At 44.1% G+C, this 20,971-nt stretch overlaps 2 protein-coding genes across 2 annotated transcripts in view; both read right to left on the bottom strand.

Moving 5' to 3' along the window:
• The window catches only part of LOC309564355 (uncharacterized protein), a gene marked incomplete at its 3' end in the record, with an annotated part of 715,072 nt that overhangs the window by 104,076 nt on the left and 590,025 nt on the right, over positions 1 to 20,971 (bottom strand).
• Positions 1 to 20,971, bottom strand: part of LOC309563353 (uncharacterized protein) — a gene marked incomplete at its 3' end in the record, with an annotated part of 522,832 nt that overhangs the window by 66,080 nt on the left and 435,781 nt on the right. The window contains 1 exon segment of the mRNA XM_082267747.1: positions 19,829 to 20,503. Within this exon segment, the coding sequence (XP_082123873.1) occupies positions 19,829 to 20,503 (675 nt within the window).

The raw sequence follows: 20,971 nt of genomic DNA, 5'->3' as shown, positions 1-20,971 counted from the left end.
CAAAAAAGGAGTGGCTCAAGAAGCACATTAAGGTCCTGGAGTGGCCCAGCCAGTCTTCAGATCTTAATCCCATAGAAAATATATGGAGGGAGCTGAAGGTTCGAGTTACCAAACGGCAGCCTCAAAACCTTAAAGACTTGGATAGAATCTGCAAAGAGGAGTGGGACAAAATTCCTCCTGAGATGTGGGCAAACCTGGTGGCCAACTACAAGAAAAATCTTAACTCTGTGATTGCTAACAATGGTTTTGCAACCAAGTCAGGTTTTCACTCATTAAAATTACCATCTCCTGTACCATGTCTGCAGTCTCTGACCATCTCCTGTACCATGTCTGCAGTCTCTGACCATCTCCTGTACCATGTCTGCAGTCTCTGACCATCTCCTGTTCCATGTCTGCAGTCTCTGACCATCTCCTGTAATATGTCTGCAGTCTCTGACCATCTCCTGTAATATGTCTGCAGTCTTTGACCATCTCCTGTAATAATGTGTCTGCAGTCTCTCACCATCTCCTGTAGTGTCTCTCTGGTGTGTGAGTGATGTGAGGTGTATATGTTTTATACAGGCTGGGTGTGAATGACCTTACACAGACCCACCAACACAGAAAATAATATTCACACATAAACTGACACAACATACACACACAAAAAAATGACATGTATACTGTGATTACATACAGAAGAAAAAAAATAGGTTAATAGCCCTGCCCTCTGCACGTAGCATCCTTCTGAACCCTGCACGTAGCATCCTTCTGAACCCTGCACGTGGCATCCTCCTAATCCCTGCATGTGGCATCCTCCTGAACCCTGCTCGTGGCATCCTCCTGAACCCTGCATGTGGCATCCTCCTGAATAGTGATGGACGAACATCGGCCGGGGCAGTTCGCAAACGCCAGCCACAAATTTTCTCAAAAGTCCACGAACCGCGAGTTCGCGGCGGGCCCCATTGACTTTAATGGGAGGCGAACTTTAAAAACCTTTAGGTCATATTTGCAGCCACAAAAGATGTACTAGCCGTGCACAAATAGTCCCAGCACATGGACAATGTCATAACAGAAGTATTGCAATTGAAAAAGTTGCCCTAAATGTTTTTCTTTTTTTTACAGCAAAAAATATATATATATATTTTTTTCATAAATCAGCCAGAACTGACAGCAGCCGGTAAATACATTGTCTAATACATATAAGGTCCATTTACACGTCTGTAAAATGGGTCCGCATCCATTCCACAATTTGGCGGAACCTTTACAGACCCATTGTTTTTCATTTCCAGTCTGAAAAATTAGGCATTCACAGGATAAAGATGTCGGCCATTCCAGGCCCCAAAAATTAACCCACATGCGTTTACCTGACAGCTAAGAACGTAGTATTCTGTGGCTGAAGGTACATTAGGCATTCAAAGGTAACAGAAGTAAGTGTCGGCCATAAAAGGCACCAAAAAATAGCCCACATGGGTTTACCTGACAGCTAAGAATGTAGTATTCTGTGGCTGAAGGTACATTAGGCATTCACAGGATACAGAAGTAAGTGTCGCCCATTCCAGGCCCCAAACATTAGCCCACATGGGTTTACCTGACAGCTAAGAACGTAGTATTCTGTGGCTGAAGGTACATTAGGCATTCACACAGTATGTAGAAAATATACAAAGTATATTCCTCGCGCCAAGGGACTGGGAGGGAATAAAACTGCTAATATCTATGTGCCTAAAAATCAATGTGAATGGATGAGTGTGCAGCTGCTGTACAAACAAAAAGGTGCTGAGAGACGAATGGTCTTGTAGAGGACCAAATACAGTGCTTGCTGAGAATACCTGGTGGATAGCAATGTCTATACCACTCTTTATATAGTGTCAGTCAAACATGGTGTATCAAATAACTTCTAAATCATGAACATAAAATCATCAAACCCCTCAATGACAAATTATTGTGCAAAATAGTGCATAGTGAATAAATATATAAAGCAATTCCAATCAATGGTAAAAAAAATATATAATTAAAATTATTAATATATAGTCCAGAATAAATAGTGACTTCAGTGCTCAAAAATAATGGTAGAGTCCTTAGTGAAAGTGAATCTTCAAATTCGCAGGTGCAAGTGCTCTGGCATGATTGGCCGTGACATCAATTCCTTTGCAGTGTGAGTAAGTAGATTGGATCACTTACCAGATCAAGTGGGTCTTACATGCCATACGGCATTAGAACCTTTCGCGCTTAGAAAGCCCCCTGGGCTTAATGGGTTCCCCCTTAAGTGGTCCTATGGGCTGCTGATGGCTCCTTTAGGCTCCGGGGTAATCGGCCAGTTGTGGTATAAAAGGAGAAAGAAGGCTCCAAATAGTGTAATAATGTTAAGAAAAAAGTTTATTTCCCATATACCGGGTAAGAATCAGCATAAAAAGGGTTAAAACATCACTGGTGGTCTAGCGGTGCGGGCTGCTCGTCCTCCTCGCAGAGTGGTGGGCTGGCTTTCCCGGCTTGCGCTCCACCTCAACGTAACTTGATGACGCTATGCGGTCTAAACTGACGCGTTTCGTCACTTCCGGTGACGTCCTCAGAGTTTGGAAGGCATAGAGAGGTATGGACTGATATAGTGAAGGTCTCCGCCCGCAATTACGCAGTCGGAAGGAGCCGAGAAACCGGAGGTGTCCCCATATTACTGATTTGGTCAAATCTCCCTCGAATATATCCCTAAATTTGATTTTGTGTTGGGTAATAGGGTGGATTGGCAGCCGCACAGTACAAATATTAAATAACTAGAAATATATATATAATAAACATTGGATGATCGTAATATTAATACATGGTAAAGTATTTTTTGATAAAATGATATATTTATGTTTAAAAACGTATTAATAAAATTGCCCTGGATAATTATTAAACTCTGTCATAAATATCACCAGATAAATAATAGTGGTTAAAATTCATCAGATTGATAGCCAAAAATGGAATAATTATAAACATATGAAATATCAATATATAAAAATTAACAATGTGATTTAAGTGAATAAATGACAATCCCTGTGATCTCATATAAATGAATGGATGTGTCTCAATAATAAATAAACATGTGTAAGTGATTATTAAAAAATTATTAATTAATAAAAATTATAAAATATAATAATAATAATTATAAACAGTGTTGTAAACATGTAAATATTGATTGTGAATATAATGTTAATTAGGGAATGGTTTAAAAATTAAGATATTATTATATAATCAGGTTATAGGATGGTATTTAAAAATTTATATATAGATTCACATAGTGTTAATATTGAATATATATATATATATATATATATATATATATATATATATTCCTGAAATAAAGGGAACCTAGTTAACTATTTCCCCATGCATATTGGCTACCTGAGCGGGTTAATTATTTTTGAAGAGTGTATTTTTATGGATTTGATATGAAGCAGTTTATATCCATATCAATATTCATTCATTTGGGATGTAACGTGGATAATTAGTAGATCCATTTGGATTCATTACGTGAAACTGCAATCCTCATATTTTTCCCACTCCAGTGGGGTTCAATTATGTCTATTCCGCAGAATGTGAGTAGAGTGGGGTCTCTGTTGTGTTTTAAATGGTTAGAAACACTATGGTATCTAAAGCCTTTTTTTATGTTGTCTATGTGTTCCCCAATGCGTATTTTCAAATTCCTCGTGGTGCGTCCCACGTATTGTAACTTGCAAGGGCAAGTCAGCAAATACGTGACGTGTGTGCTATGGCAGGTTATCAAACTTTTAATTTTGTAGGTTTTGTTGGTAGTGTTTGATGTCAATTCAAATGTTCTTTTTTTCCTATTTGTGACTGTTTTGCAGGGTTTGCATCTCCCGCAGGTGTAGAATCCCTTTAGGTCAAAAAAAGTGCACAGTTTTTTTTTTTTTTTTGGGGGGGGGGGGTTTGGGACATTCTTGGCTAGTTTATCTCTCAGATTTGGACCTCTCCTATAGAAAAATTTTGGCCGTTACGGAAGAATTTCTTTTAGTTGTTCGTCTCTTAGAAGTAGAGGCCAGTGTTTGTGTATAATTTGTTCGATTTCCTTGTGTCGGACATTATAGTTTGTGATGAAAGCAAGTCCATAGTCCTTATTCTCTATCCATTTGGTCAACCTCTCTTTTCACCTTTTCTAATTCGTCTTGTTTGTATCCCTTTTCCTTGAATCTTGTCATAAGGGTCTGGATTTGTTCTTCCAGTATTGATTGGTCTCCACAGTTTCTTTTTAATCTCATCATTTGTCCTTTAGGTATACCCTTTATCCAGTTTTCGATGGTGACAGCTGTGGGTGGGTATATAACTATTTCTGTCAGTTGACTTGAAATGTGTTCTAGTGATTAGTTCTCCATCCTGCTGTGATATGGTAAGGTCCAAGAAGTTCACTTCCTTCTTATCTCATGTCCCTGTAAATTTTATTTTATATTTATTGATATTGATATCTTGAAAAAATTGTTGTTTCTTCTGATCCAGTCCACATAATAAAAATGTCATCTATGAACCTTTTGTATGTGTGTAATCCCTCTATATGTTTACCAAAAATCTCTTCTTCTTCCCATCTGCTTAGAAAGAGATTGGCGACGCTGGGTGCGTATTTTGCGCCCATAGCTACGCCCTTATGCTGCCTATAAAAACATCCTTGGTGCCAGAAATAATTTCTGTTCATGGCAGTTTTCAAAAGTTTATGGAGGAAGCTCTTTTGTTCAGGTTCTAATGATGATTTTTGTTGTAGGGCCCAATCAATCGCTGAAAGTGCGTCATCCTGCTCAATGTTTGTGTACAGGGACTCCACATCTATTGTAGCAAGTATAAGTGGGCAAGCCAACATTTCCATTGCAAATTGTGCAAGCTCTGTCCAGAGGTCAAGCCTGCCCACCCAGTAGTCCAGGGGTTCATCACTCCTCAGAGCGTCCACATCGGCCGTTAACCCGATGTTGTCGGACACCTGTCGGTCTAGGCGTTCCCTCATGCTGGATCGGGAGTACAGTTGTCCATGGTTCGGCTGAAAGAAGGATCTCATATCTGAAGTGACCAAGACATCTTCCAACTGCCCTCTTCTTGCAGGCGCTGTTGGATTGCTACCCGCAACTGTCTCTCTGTGACTGGAAATTCCTCTGCCAGCGCACGGAAAAGCAGAATGCAGCATTTCCCGGAGCAAGGCCTGGAAGTGCTGCATTCTGACCGCCCTCTGTGATTGTGGTAACATTTCCGCCATTTTGTGTTTGTACCGGGGGTCTAAGTACGTTGCCACCCACTACTGGTCCTTGGCCTTTATGCGTTTTATACAGGGGTCCCCCTTAAAACAGTGCAGCATGTAGGCCCCCATTCCCACTAAACTGGAAGCGGTATAGTGGCCTGCTTCCAGCTCATCATCCAGGATAATGTCGTCCTCGTTCTCCTCCCCCCACCAACGGATAACACAAGGGATCCCAGAAAGGTTTAAAGCATGCTCTTCTTGCTCCTCCTCATTCCCCCCAGCACCATCCTCCTCCTCTGACTCCTCTTCAGACTCCTGCTGTTGATTTGTGTCAGATGGAGTAGTACCCCCTGGGAATTCATTCAACATTGCGGCTTCCTGATCTTCCTGCTCCTCGACGGCTTGATCAATGACACGACGCAATGCTGCACGCTCCAGAAAGAAGGCGTAAGGTATGATGTCACTTATGGCGCACTGGCCGTGACTGACCAGTTTGGTGATCTCATTGAATGGCCGCAGAAGTCTGCATGGGTCCCGCATGAGCAGCCACTGGCTAGGTGAAAAAAAACCAAGCTCCCCAGAACCTGTCCTGCCTCCGAGTTCGAACAGGTAGTCATTAACTGCACGTTTCTGCTGGAGCAGCCTATCGAGCATATGCAACGTTGCGTTCCATCGCGTCGGGCAGTCACAAATAAGACGCCTGAGGGGCAGGTTGTGTCGCCGCTGAATCTCAGCAAGGCGAGCCATGGCTGTGTAAGATGTTCAGAAATGGGCCGAGATTTTCCTGGCCTGCCGCAAGACATCCTGGACCCCAGGGTATTTGGCAAAGAATCGCTGCACCACCAAGTTCAGGACGTGTGCCATGCATGGCACGTGTGTTATTTTGCCCTGTTTCAGCGCGCTCAGCAGATTGGCTTCGTTGTCGCACACCACTTTACCAACTGACAAATTCAGCAGTGTCAGCCACTGATCTGCCTGTGAACGCAAAGCTGAAAGGAGTGCAGGACCAGTGTGGCTCTTGGCTTCCAGGCACAACAGACACAGCACAGCATGGCAAGCAACGTCTCACCTGACATGTGGAATAGGTTCTGGGGATCTTGGGCGGCGCAGGAGAAGAGACAGTAGCAGTGGAAGAGGAGGAGTCAGCCGAGGAGGAGAGGGAGGAGGGGAAGAAGAGGCAGGCCTGCTTGCAATCCGTGGCGATACAACTAAATCTACACGGGTGCCACGGGTTGCATGCTTAACGGCCGTCAGAAGGTTCACCCTGTGGGCAGTAAAAGTGATATACCTTCCCTGCCCGTGTTTGCTAGACCATGTGTCTGTGTAGATAACACCCCGCTTCAATCTGAGGTATTGGGGGGCCACAGGTTTATCACACCAGTTCTACAAATAATTGGCCAGTATCTGTTGTCAATGTGTGTAGCACAGTTAACACAGCAAAAGAGGACAAATTTTTGCAGGACTTAGAAAAGTATACTGTTAAATAACACCCCGCTTCAATATGTGCTATTGGTGGGCCACTGATTTATCACACCAGTTGTTCAAAAAATTGGCCAGTGAGTTTGGCACTGTGTGTATTAGACTTAACTCAGCAGAAGAGGCCATATTGATACAGGACACAAATACACTTGTAAAAGTATACTCAGATAACATCCCACTTCAATATGTGGTATTGGGGGGCCACTGCTTTATCACACCAGTTGTTCAAAAAATTGGCCAGTGAGTATGGCACTGTGTGTACCAGACTTAACTCAGCAGAAGAGGCAATATTGTTGCAGGACACAAATACACTTGTAAAAGTATACTCAGATAACACCCCCCTTCAATATGTGGTATTGGGGGGCCACTGGTTTATCACACCAGTTGTTCAAAAAATTGGCCAGTGAGTTTGGCACTGTGTGTATCAGACTTAACTCAGCAGAAGAGGCAATATTGTTGCAGGACACAAATACACTTGTAAAAGTATACTCAGATAACACCCCACTTCAATATGTGGTATTGGGGGGCCACTGGTTTATCACACCAGTTGTTCAAAAAATTGGCCAGTGAATTTGGCACTGTGTGTATCAGACTTCACTCAGCAAAAGAGGCAATATTGTTGCAGGACACAAATACACTTGTAAAAGTATACTCAGATAGGCTCCAAAAATTAGCTCACATGGTTTGAACTGACAGCAAAAAACATAGTTTTTGATGGCTAGAGGTGCAGTAGGCGTTCACAGTATACACAAGTTGGTGGCAGGCTCTTTAGGCCGCAAAAATGAGCTCACATGGGTTGAACTGACAGCAAAGAACGCAGTATATGATGGCTAGAGGTACAGTAGGTGTTCACAGTATACACAAGTTGGTGGCGGGCTGTTTAGGCCGCAAACATGAGCTCACATGGGTTGAACTGACAGCAAAGAATGTAGTATATGATGGCTAGAGGTACAGTAGGCGTTCACAGTATACACAAGTTGGTGGCGGGCTGTTTAGGCCACAAACATGAGCTCACATGGGTTGAACTGACAGCAAAGAATGTAGTATATGATGGCTAGAGGTACAGTAGGCGTTCACAGTATCCACCATCATCTGATAAACACATAGAAACAATGTATTCAGTCAGTGTGCGTCTTTCCTACAGATGGATCCAGTAATGAGAACCCACCAGAGAGATGTCCCCATCCTCTGTATTCCCGAGATTCCACACAAGTTAACATTAAAGAAGTCATAAAAGAGGAGGATGATGAGAATTTTGTAATGGAGGAGGCAGAGTTTCCAAAAGGTCACAGAAACCAGTACCAGGACACCTTGGTGGAGTCATCCAGTTACAGAAATCCACCAGAGAGATGTCCCCGTCCTCCGTATTCCCAGGAAGATCACACCATCCCCCACCATCATCAGGTAGATGAGAATTTAGGAGAGTGATCCCAAGCCCTAAGACATACCATTCTTCTATTATTATTATTTTGTGTATTTAATATTATTTCTGCCATTTTGTTGGTTTAGGATGAAGATCTGATAAATGTACAAATTGGGGTTATAAAGGAAAAGACGTATGTGAGGGGTGATCAGCATTTTACAGAGGAGGTTGGGATGATGGACGCAGTTAAAGAGGAAGATACTTCTCCAGATATCAGCTCGGGTAATTATGCAATAATGGTTGAAAGCTTACTTAGTGATCTTTGGTTGGGTGGTATCATTGATCTGGTTAGTTGTCATAGTTTGGTGTTGTGATTGCACCCAGAAAAACATCATACTGAATATCTATACTGGTATGGACTGGGTAATGTGTTAGGATCTATACTGGTATGGACCAGATAATGTGTCAGGATCTATACTGGTATGGACTGGGAAATGTGTTAGGATCTATACTGGTATGGACTGAGTAATGCATTAGGATCTATACTAGTATGGACAGGATAATGTGTTAGGATCTATACTGGTATGGACTGGGTAATGTGTTAGGAAGGAAAGAATGCCACATCGTTTGATGGAAATGAAAATTATCACCCTACAGAGGGCTGAACTCAAAGACACCCCGAAAATCAAAGTGACAAAATGATGCAGCTGGCGCGTCCATTTTGGTGAAATGTCATTGCAGCAACTCAGAATGGTCCTCAGTAGTGTGTATGGCCCCCATGTGCTTTTAGGCATGCCTGACAACATCGGGGCATGCTCCTAATGAGACGACGGATGGTGTCCTGGGGTATTTCCTCCCAGATCTGGACCAGGGCATCACTGAGCTCCTGAACAGACTAAGGAGCAACCTGGCGGCATCGGATGGACTGAAACAGAATGTCCCAGAGGTCTTCTATTGGATTTAGGTCAAGCGAGTGTGGGAGCCATTCCAGTGTATCAATTCCTTTATCTTCCAGAAATTGGTTGCATACTCTCACCACATGAGGCCGGGCATTTGGTGCACCAGGAGGAACCCAGGACCCACTGCATCAGCATAGGGTCTGACAATGGGTCCAAAGATTTCATCCAGATACCTAATGGCAGTCAGGGTGCTATTGTCTAGCCTGTAGAGGTCTGTACGTCCCTCCATAGATACGCCTCCCCAGACCATCACTGACCCACCACATAATCGGTCATGCTGAACAATGTTACAGGCAGCATAATGTTCTCCATGGCTTCTCCAGACTCTTTCACGTCTGTCACATGTGCTCAGGGTGAACCTGCTCTCATCTGTGAAAATCACAGGGTGCCAGTGGTGGACTTGCTAATTCTGGTGTTCAATGACAAATGCCAATCGAGCTCCACGGTGCCGGGCAGTGAGCACGGAGCCCACTAGGGGACGTCGGTGTAACGGATCAACCAGCACCCCGACCAGGCACCTCCGTTGACAGATGCTCCTAGTGCTTCCCGAGGGCTCCGAGCACTCCACCAGACACCGTAACTACTTCAGACCCCACTAACCGCCGCAGCTTGGGTAGGGTCTCGCCGTCTCCTACCCACCCTGGACCTACGACAAGGCTCCAGGTTTCCGTGGGTGAACCTCTCTTTCCCCAGAGAGTGCAGCAGAACAAGCTCTTACACAAGCTCTTACAAGAGCTTTGTGATTATCCAAGGGAGTATGGAAGGCCATAGCAATCCCTTGCAGCATATTCCCCCAATAAGAGACAGGACTCTAGATTGAGGGTGAACTAACTCTAGAACAACTTTATTGAACAAGAAACAGACTTATATACAGTTTTCACCCACAAGGTTACCGCCTAGGTGGACCTTGTTGAAGACTGGACGTGACATTCACAATCCAATAGGAACAGAGTTTTACACTCTCCTACAGTGTACACAAAAATATACAATGTGGGACAATCCCCCCTTCCCCTTAGCATCCATTCCACACACACAGCATTTAGGAATTACAGATTTCATGGCAAATAGGAATAAATCTTCATATGTCATATGGAGATATTGCTGACAAATATGAAGCAATCCAAACCATTACTTATCTGTCTTGAACTTCCATTGACGGTGAATACTGTCACAGTCGGGCCCTCAGGCCCCCCTCATGAAGTCTGTTTCTGGTTGTTTGGTCAGAGACATTCACACCAGTGTCCTGCTGGAGGTCATTTTGTAGGCCCCTGGCAGTCCTCATCCTGTTCCTCCTTGCACAAAGGAGCAGATACCGGTCCTGCTGATGGGTTAAGGACCTTCTACGGCCCTGTCCAGCTGAAACTGATTAACAACCCCCTCTGCTACTTCACTGACCAGATGAATATCCCAGGAGTTTCCCTGACTTGATGCTATACTCTGATTATAAAATGTTGAACAGTGTATATGAGTGTGGAAAACTCTTGGTAATTTTTCTTGTCTTCTGACAGACGGACTCTGTGGTGGGAATAGAAGGACATCGGAGGAAGTGACTACAGAAGATAATGACATGGTATCTTCTCCAGAAGTAAATCCCGTTCCTCATATTATACAAGACAGACCTCACCATTGGAGGAGATCATTGGATATGTCTAATTCTGAGGAATCTCCTTATACTTCACATAGTCCTCTAATATCTGACAATGCCAACGGGTGCGGGAAACCATCTAATTTCAGGCAATCTTCTCTAAACCATAAAGGGGCTCGTACAGGAGAGAATTCATTGTCATGTTCAGAGTGCGGGAAATGTTTTAATAATAAAAGAAGCCTTCTTAGCCATCAAAGAATACACATAGGTGACCTTCCCTATTTATGTTCAGAGTGCGGGAAATGTTTCAATAATAAAGTACACCTTCTTCAGCACCAGAGAATTCACACAAGTGAGCGTCCCTTTTCATGTTCAGAGTGCGGAAAATGTTTTAGTCTAAAAGGAAACCTTCTAAAGCACCAGAGAATTCACACAGGGGAGCGACCTTTTTCATGTTCAGAGTGCGGGAAATGTTTTAATGATAAAGGAATTCTTCTTAGCCATCAGAGAATACACACAGGTGAGCGTCCCTATTCATGTTCAGAGTGCGGGAATTTTTTTAAACATAAAAGAAGCGTTCTTAGCCATCAGAGAATTCACACAGGTGAGCTTCCATATTCATGTTCAGAGTGCGGGAAATGTTTAACTAAAAAAGGAAGCCTTCTTAATAATCAGAGAATGCACACAGGTGACCTTCCCTATTCATGTTCAGAGTGTGGGAAATGTTTTAATAATAAAAGAAGCCTTCTTAGCCATCAGAGAATACACACAGGTTAGCATCCCTACTCATGTTCAGAGTGCGGGAAATGTTTTAATCATATAGGAAACCTTCTTAGCCATCAGAGAATACACACAGGTGAGCGTGCCTATTCATGTTTACAGTGCAGGAAATGTTTTAATCGTAAAGGAAACCTTCTTAGCCATCAGAGAATACACACAGGTGACCTTCCCTATTTATATTCAGAGTGCGGGAAATGTTTTAATAATAAAAGAAGCTTTCTTAGCCATCAGAGAATATGCACAGGTGACCTTCCCTATTTATGTTCAGAGTGCGGGAAATGTTTTAATCATAAAGCAAGCTTTCTTAGCCATCAGAGAATACACACAGGTGAGCGTCCCTATTCATGTTCACAGTGCGGAAAATGTTTTAATCGTAAATATACTCTTCTTAGCCATTAGAGAATACACACAGATGAGCGTCCCTTTTCATGTTCAGAGTGCGGGAAAGGTTTCAATCAAAAAGGAAACCTTCTTACCCATCAGAGAATACACACAGGTGAGCGTCCCTATTCATGTTCAGAGTGTGGGAAATGTTTTAATGAGAAAGGAAGCCTTCTTCGGCATCAGAGAATACACACAGGTGAGCGTCCCTATTCATGTTCAGAGTGCGGGAAATGTTTTAATGAGAAAGAAGGCCTTCTTAGCCATCAGAGAATACACACGGGTGATCCTCCCTATTCATGGTCAGAGTGCGGGAAAAGTTTTGCGCTCAATGTTTACTTGTTAGACACCAGAAATTTCATACAGGCGAGCGTCTTTAATCTTGTGCAGAGCGCGGGAAATGTTTAACTAAGAAAGAACACCTACTTACACACAGGTGAGCGCCCTTTTTAATATTAGAAGTGTGGGAAATGTTTTCCAAACAAAGGTTTATTTCTTAGAGACCAGGCGAGCGTCCTATTTCATGTTCAGAGTGCGGGAAATGTTTCACTCCTTATGTACGTTTCAAACGGCAAAGAATTCACACTTATATTAGAGGCTCCGTTTCCATGTTCGGAGTGCGGGAAAGTTTAAAAATAAAGGAAATATAATGAAACATCAGAGTGCACCCCCTGCTGGTATTACGGGAAATAGACGCTGGATTGTAACGGGTGGAACTGTTTAGTCCATAAACAAATGTGAAACCACCACAGTCCACTCGGGGTTGGTTTACACCCGCATCGCCCTCTGACCCGCTGTGGGGTTGGCAGGCAGCTGGGAGCCCTTATGTTAACCCTGTAAAGCCCACACCAGTACCCTGCAACCATATGCATCGGGGCTTTTGCAGCACAACCCCATTCAGTTGAATAGCATTGCCCAATGTGACCGGGGGGTGTGAGGTTTGCAGCAGCCGCAAATTGCAGTGCCATGTGTACCGCCCATCCGGCTGCCATTTAAGCTTAATGGGGTGGTAAAATCATGACTCAACTGTCCCGGCAATGTACTTATTTACACTTTATTTATAATTTCCATATTACATTTTTTCTATGGTCACACCTGAGCACATCTAAAACTTTAGAATTGCAGGGAATTGTGATGAGAATTGTAAACTTTAGGCAGAAGTAGTGCAGCTGAATGGGAGAATTATTCCAACTCTGCTACTTTGGCCTCAAGTTTAAAATTCCCTTTTCAATTTCCTGTAATTCTCTGTTGAGTAGACCCTTTAATCTGATGATAAGTAGGCGGAGATTAATTATGCAGAGTGGGCGGGGCTTCAGGGAAGTGGGTGTGGTAAGTAATTGATAGCTGTGCTGCAAAGTGTCCCTGGAAATTTTTTTCAAATGTTGGTAACTATGGTGACCATCAGCAGAGGACCTGAAGCTCCTGCTTATGTTTCCCTGCAGACAGGCTGGGAGAGATCTGGGTCATGTGACAACTGTATATCAATTAGGAAAAAGATACTCAGATGTTTTGATCAATAAAATAATTACAATGCCATTATCCACATACAGAAAGAGAAGGGACAACAATGTACAATAAACAGTGTGTGTTTAGTATCACTTTAACAGACGTGAAGTTGCCTTTTAGGGGGATCCAGTCATACTCCTCAAATCAATAGGAAAAATGTACAAAAAAGAAATAAAAAGGGCCCAAATATAATTGTTTCCATTTTGTGTTTTACAAATTTTATTGAGAATACTACAAAAAACAGAGGGAGATAATACTATTACATGTAAACCACTTATGTCAAGTCCATAAGAAACAAGATTCTGAGGTATGAATGGGGAGGAGGGTGGTATGGTGGAATGGGGAGATTGTGGTATGGTGGAATGGGGAGGAGGGTGGTATGGTGGAATGGGGAGATTGTGGTATGGTGGAATGGGGAGGAGGGTGGTATGGTGGAATGGGGAGATTGTGGTATGGTGGAATGGGGAGATTGTAGTATGGTGGAATGGGGAGGAGGGTGGTATGGTGGAATGGGGAGATTGTGGTATAGTGGAATGGGGAGATTGTGGTATATTGGAATGGGGAAGAGGGTGGTATGGTAGAATGGGGAGATTGTGGTATGGTAGAATGGGGAGATTGTGGTATGGTGGAATGGGGAGATTGTGGTATGGTGGAATGGGGAGGAGGGTGGTATGGTGGAATAGGGAGGAGGGTGGTATGGTAGAATGGGGAGATTGTGGTATGGTGGAATGGGGAGATTGTGGTATGGTGGAATGGGGAGGAGGGTGGAATGGGGAGATTGTGGTATATTGGAATGGGGAGGAGGGTGGAATGGGGAGGAGGGTGGTATGGTGGAATGGGGAGATTGTGGTATGGTGGAATGGGAAAGGAGGGTGGTATATTGAAATGGGGAGGAGGGTGGTATGGTGGAATGGGGAGATTGTGGTATGGTGGAATGGGGAGGAGGGTGGTATGGTGGAATAGGGAGGAGGGTGGTATGGTGGAATGGGGAGATTGTGGTATGGTGGAATGGGGAAGGAGGGTGGTATATTGGAATAGGGAGGAGGGTGGTATGGTGGAATGGGGAGATTGTGGTATATTGGAATGGGGAGGAGGGTGGTATGGTGGAATGAGGAGAAGGGTGGTATGGTGGAATGGGGGAAGGAGGGTGGTATATTGGAATAGGGAGGAGGGTGGTATGGTGGAATGGGGAGATTGTGGTATGGTGGAATGGGGAGACTGTGGTATGGTGGAATGGGGAGAAGGGTGGTATGGTGGAATGGGGAGGAGGGTGGTATGGTGGAATGGGGAGAAGGGTGGTATGGTGGAATGAGGAGATTGTGGTATGGTGGAATGGGGAACGAGGGTGGTATATTGGAATAGGGAGGAGGGTGGTATGGTGGAATGGGGAGATTGTGGTATGGTGGAATGGGGAGACTGTGGTATGGTGGAATGGGGAGAAGGGTGGTATGGTGGAATGGGGAGGAGGGTGGTATCGTGGAATGGGGAGAAGGGTGGTATGGTGGAATGAGGAGATTGTGGTATGGTGGAATGGGGAACGAGGGTGGTATATTGGAATAGGGAGGAGGGTGGTATGGTGGAATGGGGAGATTGTGGTATGGTGGAATGGGGAGACTGTGGTATGGTGGAATGGGGAGAAGGGTGATATGGTGGAATAGGGAGATGAGCAACGCAAGTTTCAAGCATGCTGTAATTAAAGCTGAACTCCAGGCAGATTTAAAAGACACAGATATTGGCAAATGTTTACATGCAAGCAGTGTACGTACCTACGTTTAACTTAGTTTTAGCCCTTTGCTAAAGCAGAGCTCAGACTAGGACAGGCAGAAGCAGCACAAAAAATAGTAAGCTGCGCTGCAGTACTCATGTGCTGACAAGAGACATACTGATGGCATGGGCATCCGCAGAACTTTTTTTCAGGGGTGACATCATTTTAAGGTCACCCATGCTCCGCTCCTTTAGAGCAGGATCCCCATAGATCCCCCTTTAGAGCAGGCCAGGGTCCCCATAGATCCCTCTTTAGTCTTACCTTTTCACCTATATTCCTCGTGCTTACCAGGTTTTCCTGCACCACTAGGTACTCCAGGCACTCCCTGCAAAGAACATATATATACTGAACAAGAGTCAGCAATCGAATTGCACGCTCCTTCAAAACTTGCAACATCTGTGACAGTGTGCTGTGTGATAAAACTGCACATTTTAGAGTGGCCTTTTATTGTGGCCAGCTAAGGCACACCTGTGCAATAATCATGCTGTCTAATCAGCATCTTGATATGCCACACCTGTGAGGTGGATGGATTATCTCGGCAAAGGAGAAGTGCTCACTAACACAGATTCAGACAGATTTGTGAACAATATTTAGGAGAAATAGGCTTTTTGTGTACTTAGAAAAGGTCTTAGATCTTTGAGTACAGCTCATGAAAAATGGGGGCAAAAACAAAAGTGCTGCGTTTATAATTTTGTTCAGTATATATATATATATATATAGCCAATATGACCCCCTTTAGAGCAGGCCAGGATCCCCATAGACCCCCCTTAGGGCAGGCCAGGGTCCCAAGAGATCCCCCTTTAGAGCAGGCCAGGGTCCCCATAGATCCCCTTTAGAGCAGGGTCTCCATAGATCCCCTTTTAGAGCAGGCCAGGGTCCCCCATAGATGCCCCCTTAGAGCAGGGTCCCCATAGACCCCCCTTAGGGCAGGCCAGGGTCCCAAGAGATACCCCTTTAGAGCAGGCCAGGGTCCCCCATAGATCCCCTTTAGAGCAGGGTCTCCATAGATCCCCCTTTAGAGCAGGCCAGGGTCCCCCACAGATGCCCCCTTAGAGCAGGGTCCCCATAGATCTCCCTCTTAGAGCAGGCCAGAAAATCCCCCCCTGCGGACACCCATGACCGATGGCAGGAGAGAGCAGAGTGACAGATATGAGCTCATCAGTCTGATGCTTTCTCCTTTTGCTGTCCAGTTAAAGACTGACGAAGACTGCTACTTAACTGCAGCAGAAAAAAATCAGGTCTGCTGCCCTGCCAGACAGGGATGTGCTGTGTGAAAGAGTAAATCTTGGGGCTAGATAGACAGAAATACAAATCCCCTGGAAAGTAAAACTGCTCCTATGCATGAATTTTGTCTGGGCACAAAGTGTTTGGCTGGAGTTCAAACTGCAAACTTTAATGGGTTTGAGTCCATTTTCTATGTTCTTAATATTTAATACCATTTCTTTAATTTAATATCTATTTAAAATCTTTCTTAAGACAATAATTACTTTATACAGGGTGTACCCAGGACACTGGCATCATAGACTATTATGGGTTTTCCAGCATAAGCTGTTTGCTTTCAGCCTGTCTAAAGCAGCCATTCTCAATTGTTTCCATGAGAAACCCTTGAAATAACTTTCAGGTCTCAGGGAACCCTTGGTAAAAATTACTATACAGTGAGAAAAATTATTATTTGATCCCCTGCAGATTTTGTAAGTTTGCCCACTTAAAAGAATTGAAGGGTCTATAATTTTTGTCATAGGTGTATTTTAAATGATAAAGATAGAATATCTACCAAAAAAAAAAGACATTATACAAATGTTATAAATTGAGTTGCAGCTCAGTGAGTAAAATAAGTATTTGATCCCCAAGCAAAACATGACTAATGCCTCGTACACACGCAACGATTATCGGCCGACCGATCGGCCGACTTTTGTCCAGAGTGGTGTTTTGTTGGTTGGAATGTGCCTAGACTGCACACGAATTTTCTCGGCCAACAACCACCAACTTCAGAAGTGATGTCATGTGCTGGTTTACTTTCCATGTGTTTTTTCTTCTCTGAGCATGCCCAGTCTTGCTCTTCAGATTTTTGTCTGCCGAAATCTGTACTGACTGACGGAAAATCGGCCATTGTGTTGACGGCCAACAAAAATTTTACAGCCTGCACACCAGATTTTTTTCAGCCGAAAAGTCGGAGTCGGTTGTCGAAAGCATCATACTAACAAGCCGAAAATCGGCCGACCGGACGTTGGCAGAAAATTCCCGGCCAATAATCGATGCGTGTGTACGTGGCATTAGTACTTGGTGGAGAAACTCCCTGTAGGCAAGCATAAAGTAAGACGTTTCTTGTAGTTGGTGACCAGGTTTGCACACATCTCAGGAGGAATTTTGGTCCACTCTTCTTTACAGATCTCTAAATCCTTAAGGTTTGGCAACTCGAAGTTTCAGCTCCCTCCATAAATCTTCTATAGGATTAAGATCTGGAGACTGACTAGGCCTCTCCATGACCCTAATGTGCATCTTCTTGAGTCACTTCTTTGTTGCCTTGGCGGTATGTTTGGGGTCATTGTCATGCTGGAAGACCCATCCACAACCCATCTTCAGTGTTCTGGCTGAGAGAAGAAGGTTCTCATCTAAGATTTTACAATACATGGCCCTGTCCATTTCCCCCCTCAATGCAGCAAAGTTGGCCTGTACCTTCAGCAGAGAAACAGCCTCAAAGCATAATGTTTCCACTTCCGTGCTTGACTGTAGGGAGGGTGTTCTTAGGGTTATAGTCAGCATTTTTCTTCCTCCAAACACTGCGAGTCGAGTTAATGCCAAAGACCTCAATTTTGGTCTCATCTGACCACAGCACTTTCTCCCAATCCTTCACTGAATCATTTAGATGTTCATTGGCAAACTTCATATGGGCCTGTACATGTGCCTTCTTCAGGAGAGGACCTTGCAGGATTTCAATTCATGGCGGCATATTGTGTTACCAATGACTGTGGTCCCAACTGCCTTGAGATTATTCACGTATAGTTCTGGGCTGATTCCTCACTTTTCTCATGATCATCCTTACCTCGTGAGGCAAAACCTTGCATGGAGCTCTAGACCGAGGGCTATTGATAGTTATTTTGTATTTCTTCCATTTGTGAATAATCGCTCCAACAGTTGTCTCCTTCTTACCAAGCTTCTTGCTGATGGTCATGTAGCCCATTCCAGCCTTGTGTAGGTCTACAATCTTGTCCCTGACATCCTTTGACAGCTCTTTGGTCTTGCCCATGATGGTGAGGTTTGAATGGAAGAAAGAGATTCTGTGAACAGGTGTCTTTTATACCCATAACGAGTTGTCATTAGGAGCACCTTTGACAGGACTAATCTGTGTACCACATGAGCACATACTGTAGCCAATCTGTGGGAGCCATAATTATTGTTGGTTAGTGGGGATCAAATACTTATTTTACTCACTGAACTGCAACTCAATTTATAACATTCGTATCATGTGTTTTTTTCAGGATTTTTGGTTGATATTTTGTTTCTATCATATAAAATACACCTATGATAACAATTATAGACCCTTCAAGTCTTTGTAAGTAGGTAAACCTACAAAATCTTCACAGAATCAAATAATTATTTTCCCCACTATATCTACAGCTCATGATACATTAGTGTAATGGTCAGTGGCAAGAATGCTCCTTACACATGTGGTCAGTAGGAAGGATTACCCCCTTACAAAAAAGGATCAGTGGTGTTAGCGGGAACTTATCCGAGAGGCAGAAATTGCTCATTGCTCAAGGAACGCCTGTCAACCTCTGGAGGAACCCCAAGGTTCCATGGAACACTAGTTGAAAAACCCTGGTCTAAACAAAAAAGCAGGAATGCAAGCAAGGGGGTTAAGTTAATCCTCTAACTCAAGGGTGGGGAACCTTTTTTCTTCCAAGGGCCATTTGGGTATTTATAAAATCATTCGGGGGCCGTACAAAATTATCAACTTAAAAATGTGCCTGTTATATTTGGTCAAACATTTAATTAATTTGCCCCTAATGTGATGGCTGCAACTGCTTCTCTTTGGTGAGGTGTGTGATGTTAGCTGGTATTGATGATGTTGCTACTCGCAAATGGTTTTCCAGGTTTGCGTCGGTCAGTCTGGAGAGCAGTCGACTCTTTGTGGTGGTAAGTTTTGAAAATAATTGCTGGCTGGTACTGCTGGTGGGTATAGCTGGCTGGTACTGCTGGTGGGTACAGCTGGCTGGTACTGCTGGTGGGTACAGCTGGCTGGTACTGCTGTGAGTACTGCTGGCTCTGGCTGGTACTGCTGGCTCTGGCTGGTACTGCTGTGTGTGCTGCTGGCGGGAAATGCTGGCTAGCAGCGGCGCCGTGCTGGAGGAAGAGGCGATGTTTCCTGTATTGGTCACAGGCGGAGTGCATTTGATATCACTCCGCCTGTGACTCACTCAGACTGTCAGAACGGAACCGAAACTATACAGGAAGCATCGGCTCCATTCTGACAGATCAGCTGAGAGACACAGACTCTGCATGGGGGGGCCAGACCAAATGACTTTGAGGGCTGCATACGGCCCCCCGGCCGTAGGTTCCCCACCCCTGCTCTAACTCATTCCAAAACATTTGTAATCTGAGCTTCAGCTATTGAGCTTGGTAAACAACTTTTTTTTTCAGCAGAGCAGCTTAAGTTTACCATGTAAAAAGTTCCACCTTGCAAACTCCAAAGAAACTTTATACTGTACATTTCCTTCCAAGAAGTGCAGGAAAGAGTTGATGTCAACAGTTCCAGTCTTTATATAACAAACCTTTGTGCTATATAGAAGTAATACATTTCCAATCACCTTGTGTGAACTTTCTCGTGTTTGACAAGAGTTGACTTTTGAGTAAAACACCTTCCGCACTCCGTACATGAAAACGGCTTTTCCCCCGTGTGAAGTCTTTCATGTCTCACGAGGGACGTTTTCTCCGTGAAACACTTCCCACATTCAGAACATGCAAACGGCTTCACCCCTGTGTGAGTTTTCTGATGGTTAGCAAGACGTGACCTATCTGTAAAACGTTTCCCGCACAAGGAACACAAATACGGTTTCTCCCCTGTGTGAACCTTTTCATGTTTAATAAGAGTTGCTTTCTGGGCAAAACATTTTCCGCAACTAAAACACGAATATGGCTTCACCCCCGTGTGAGTCCTCTGGTGTGCGATGAGAGTGGTCCTCTCTGTGAAGCATTTCCCGCATTCAGAACAGGAAAACGGCTTTACCCCAGTGTGGACTTTTTCATGTCTAATTAAAGTGGATTTCTGGGTAAAACATTCGCCACATTCAGAACAGGAAAATGGCTTCTCTCCCGTGTGTGTCCTTTCATGCTTAGCGAGGTTTGTTCTTTCAGAAAAAGATCTCCCGCACTCAGAACAGGAATATGGCTTGTCTCCCGTGTGAACTTTCTCATGCATTTTAAGAGACGACTTCTGAAAAAAACATTTCCCGCATTCGGAGCAAGAGTATGGCATTTCCCCGGTGTGAATTCTCTGGTGGGAGATGAGTTTCATCTTACAGACAAAGTATTTCCCACATATGGAACACGGGAATGTTTCACCCCCTGTACGAGCCACATGATGGGCAAAGGGCTGGGATGGATTAGATGAGGGATCTGCACTGTGAGGTGCTGGATGAAGATCTGGGCCAGAGGCATTCTCTTCCAAAGAACCAGATTTGACATCATCATCATCTGCTTGACTATCTGGGGAGACAATAGGAAGTCCTTCTGTGTTGTACCTTCTGTATCGTCCATCTGGAGGAAATAAGTAGAAAAAGGAATACGTAGGCTTAAAAGACTTCAGCCTAAATAAGAAACAGGACATTACCCTGGATTGACCATTGCCTCCCACCAGGCCTTGATGACTTGATTGATGGCTGGACAGGACTCTCCTCCTTCCGGGTGAACATCATATGACGTCCTCCCAGTCCTGCCATTTGTGCGGGCCCCTGAGTGGCGA

The sequence above is a fragment of the Pelophylax lessonae genome (assembly GCF_965119305.1).
Source record: "Pelophylax lessonae genome assembly, chromosome: 9".
Classification (NCBI taxonomy): Eukaryota; Metazoa; Chordata; class Amphibia; order Anura; family Ranidae; genus Pelophylax; species Pelophylax lessonae.
The sequence above is the reverse complement of the archived record's forward strand: the minus strand, read 5'-3'. Positions and strand labels throughout refer to the sequence as shown.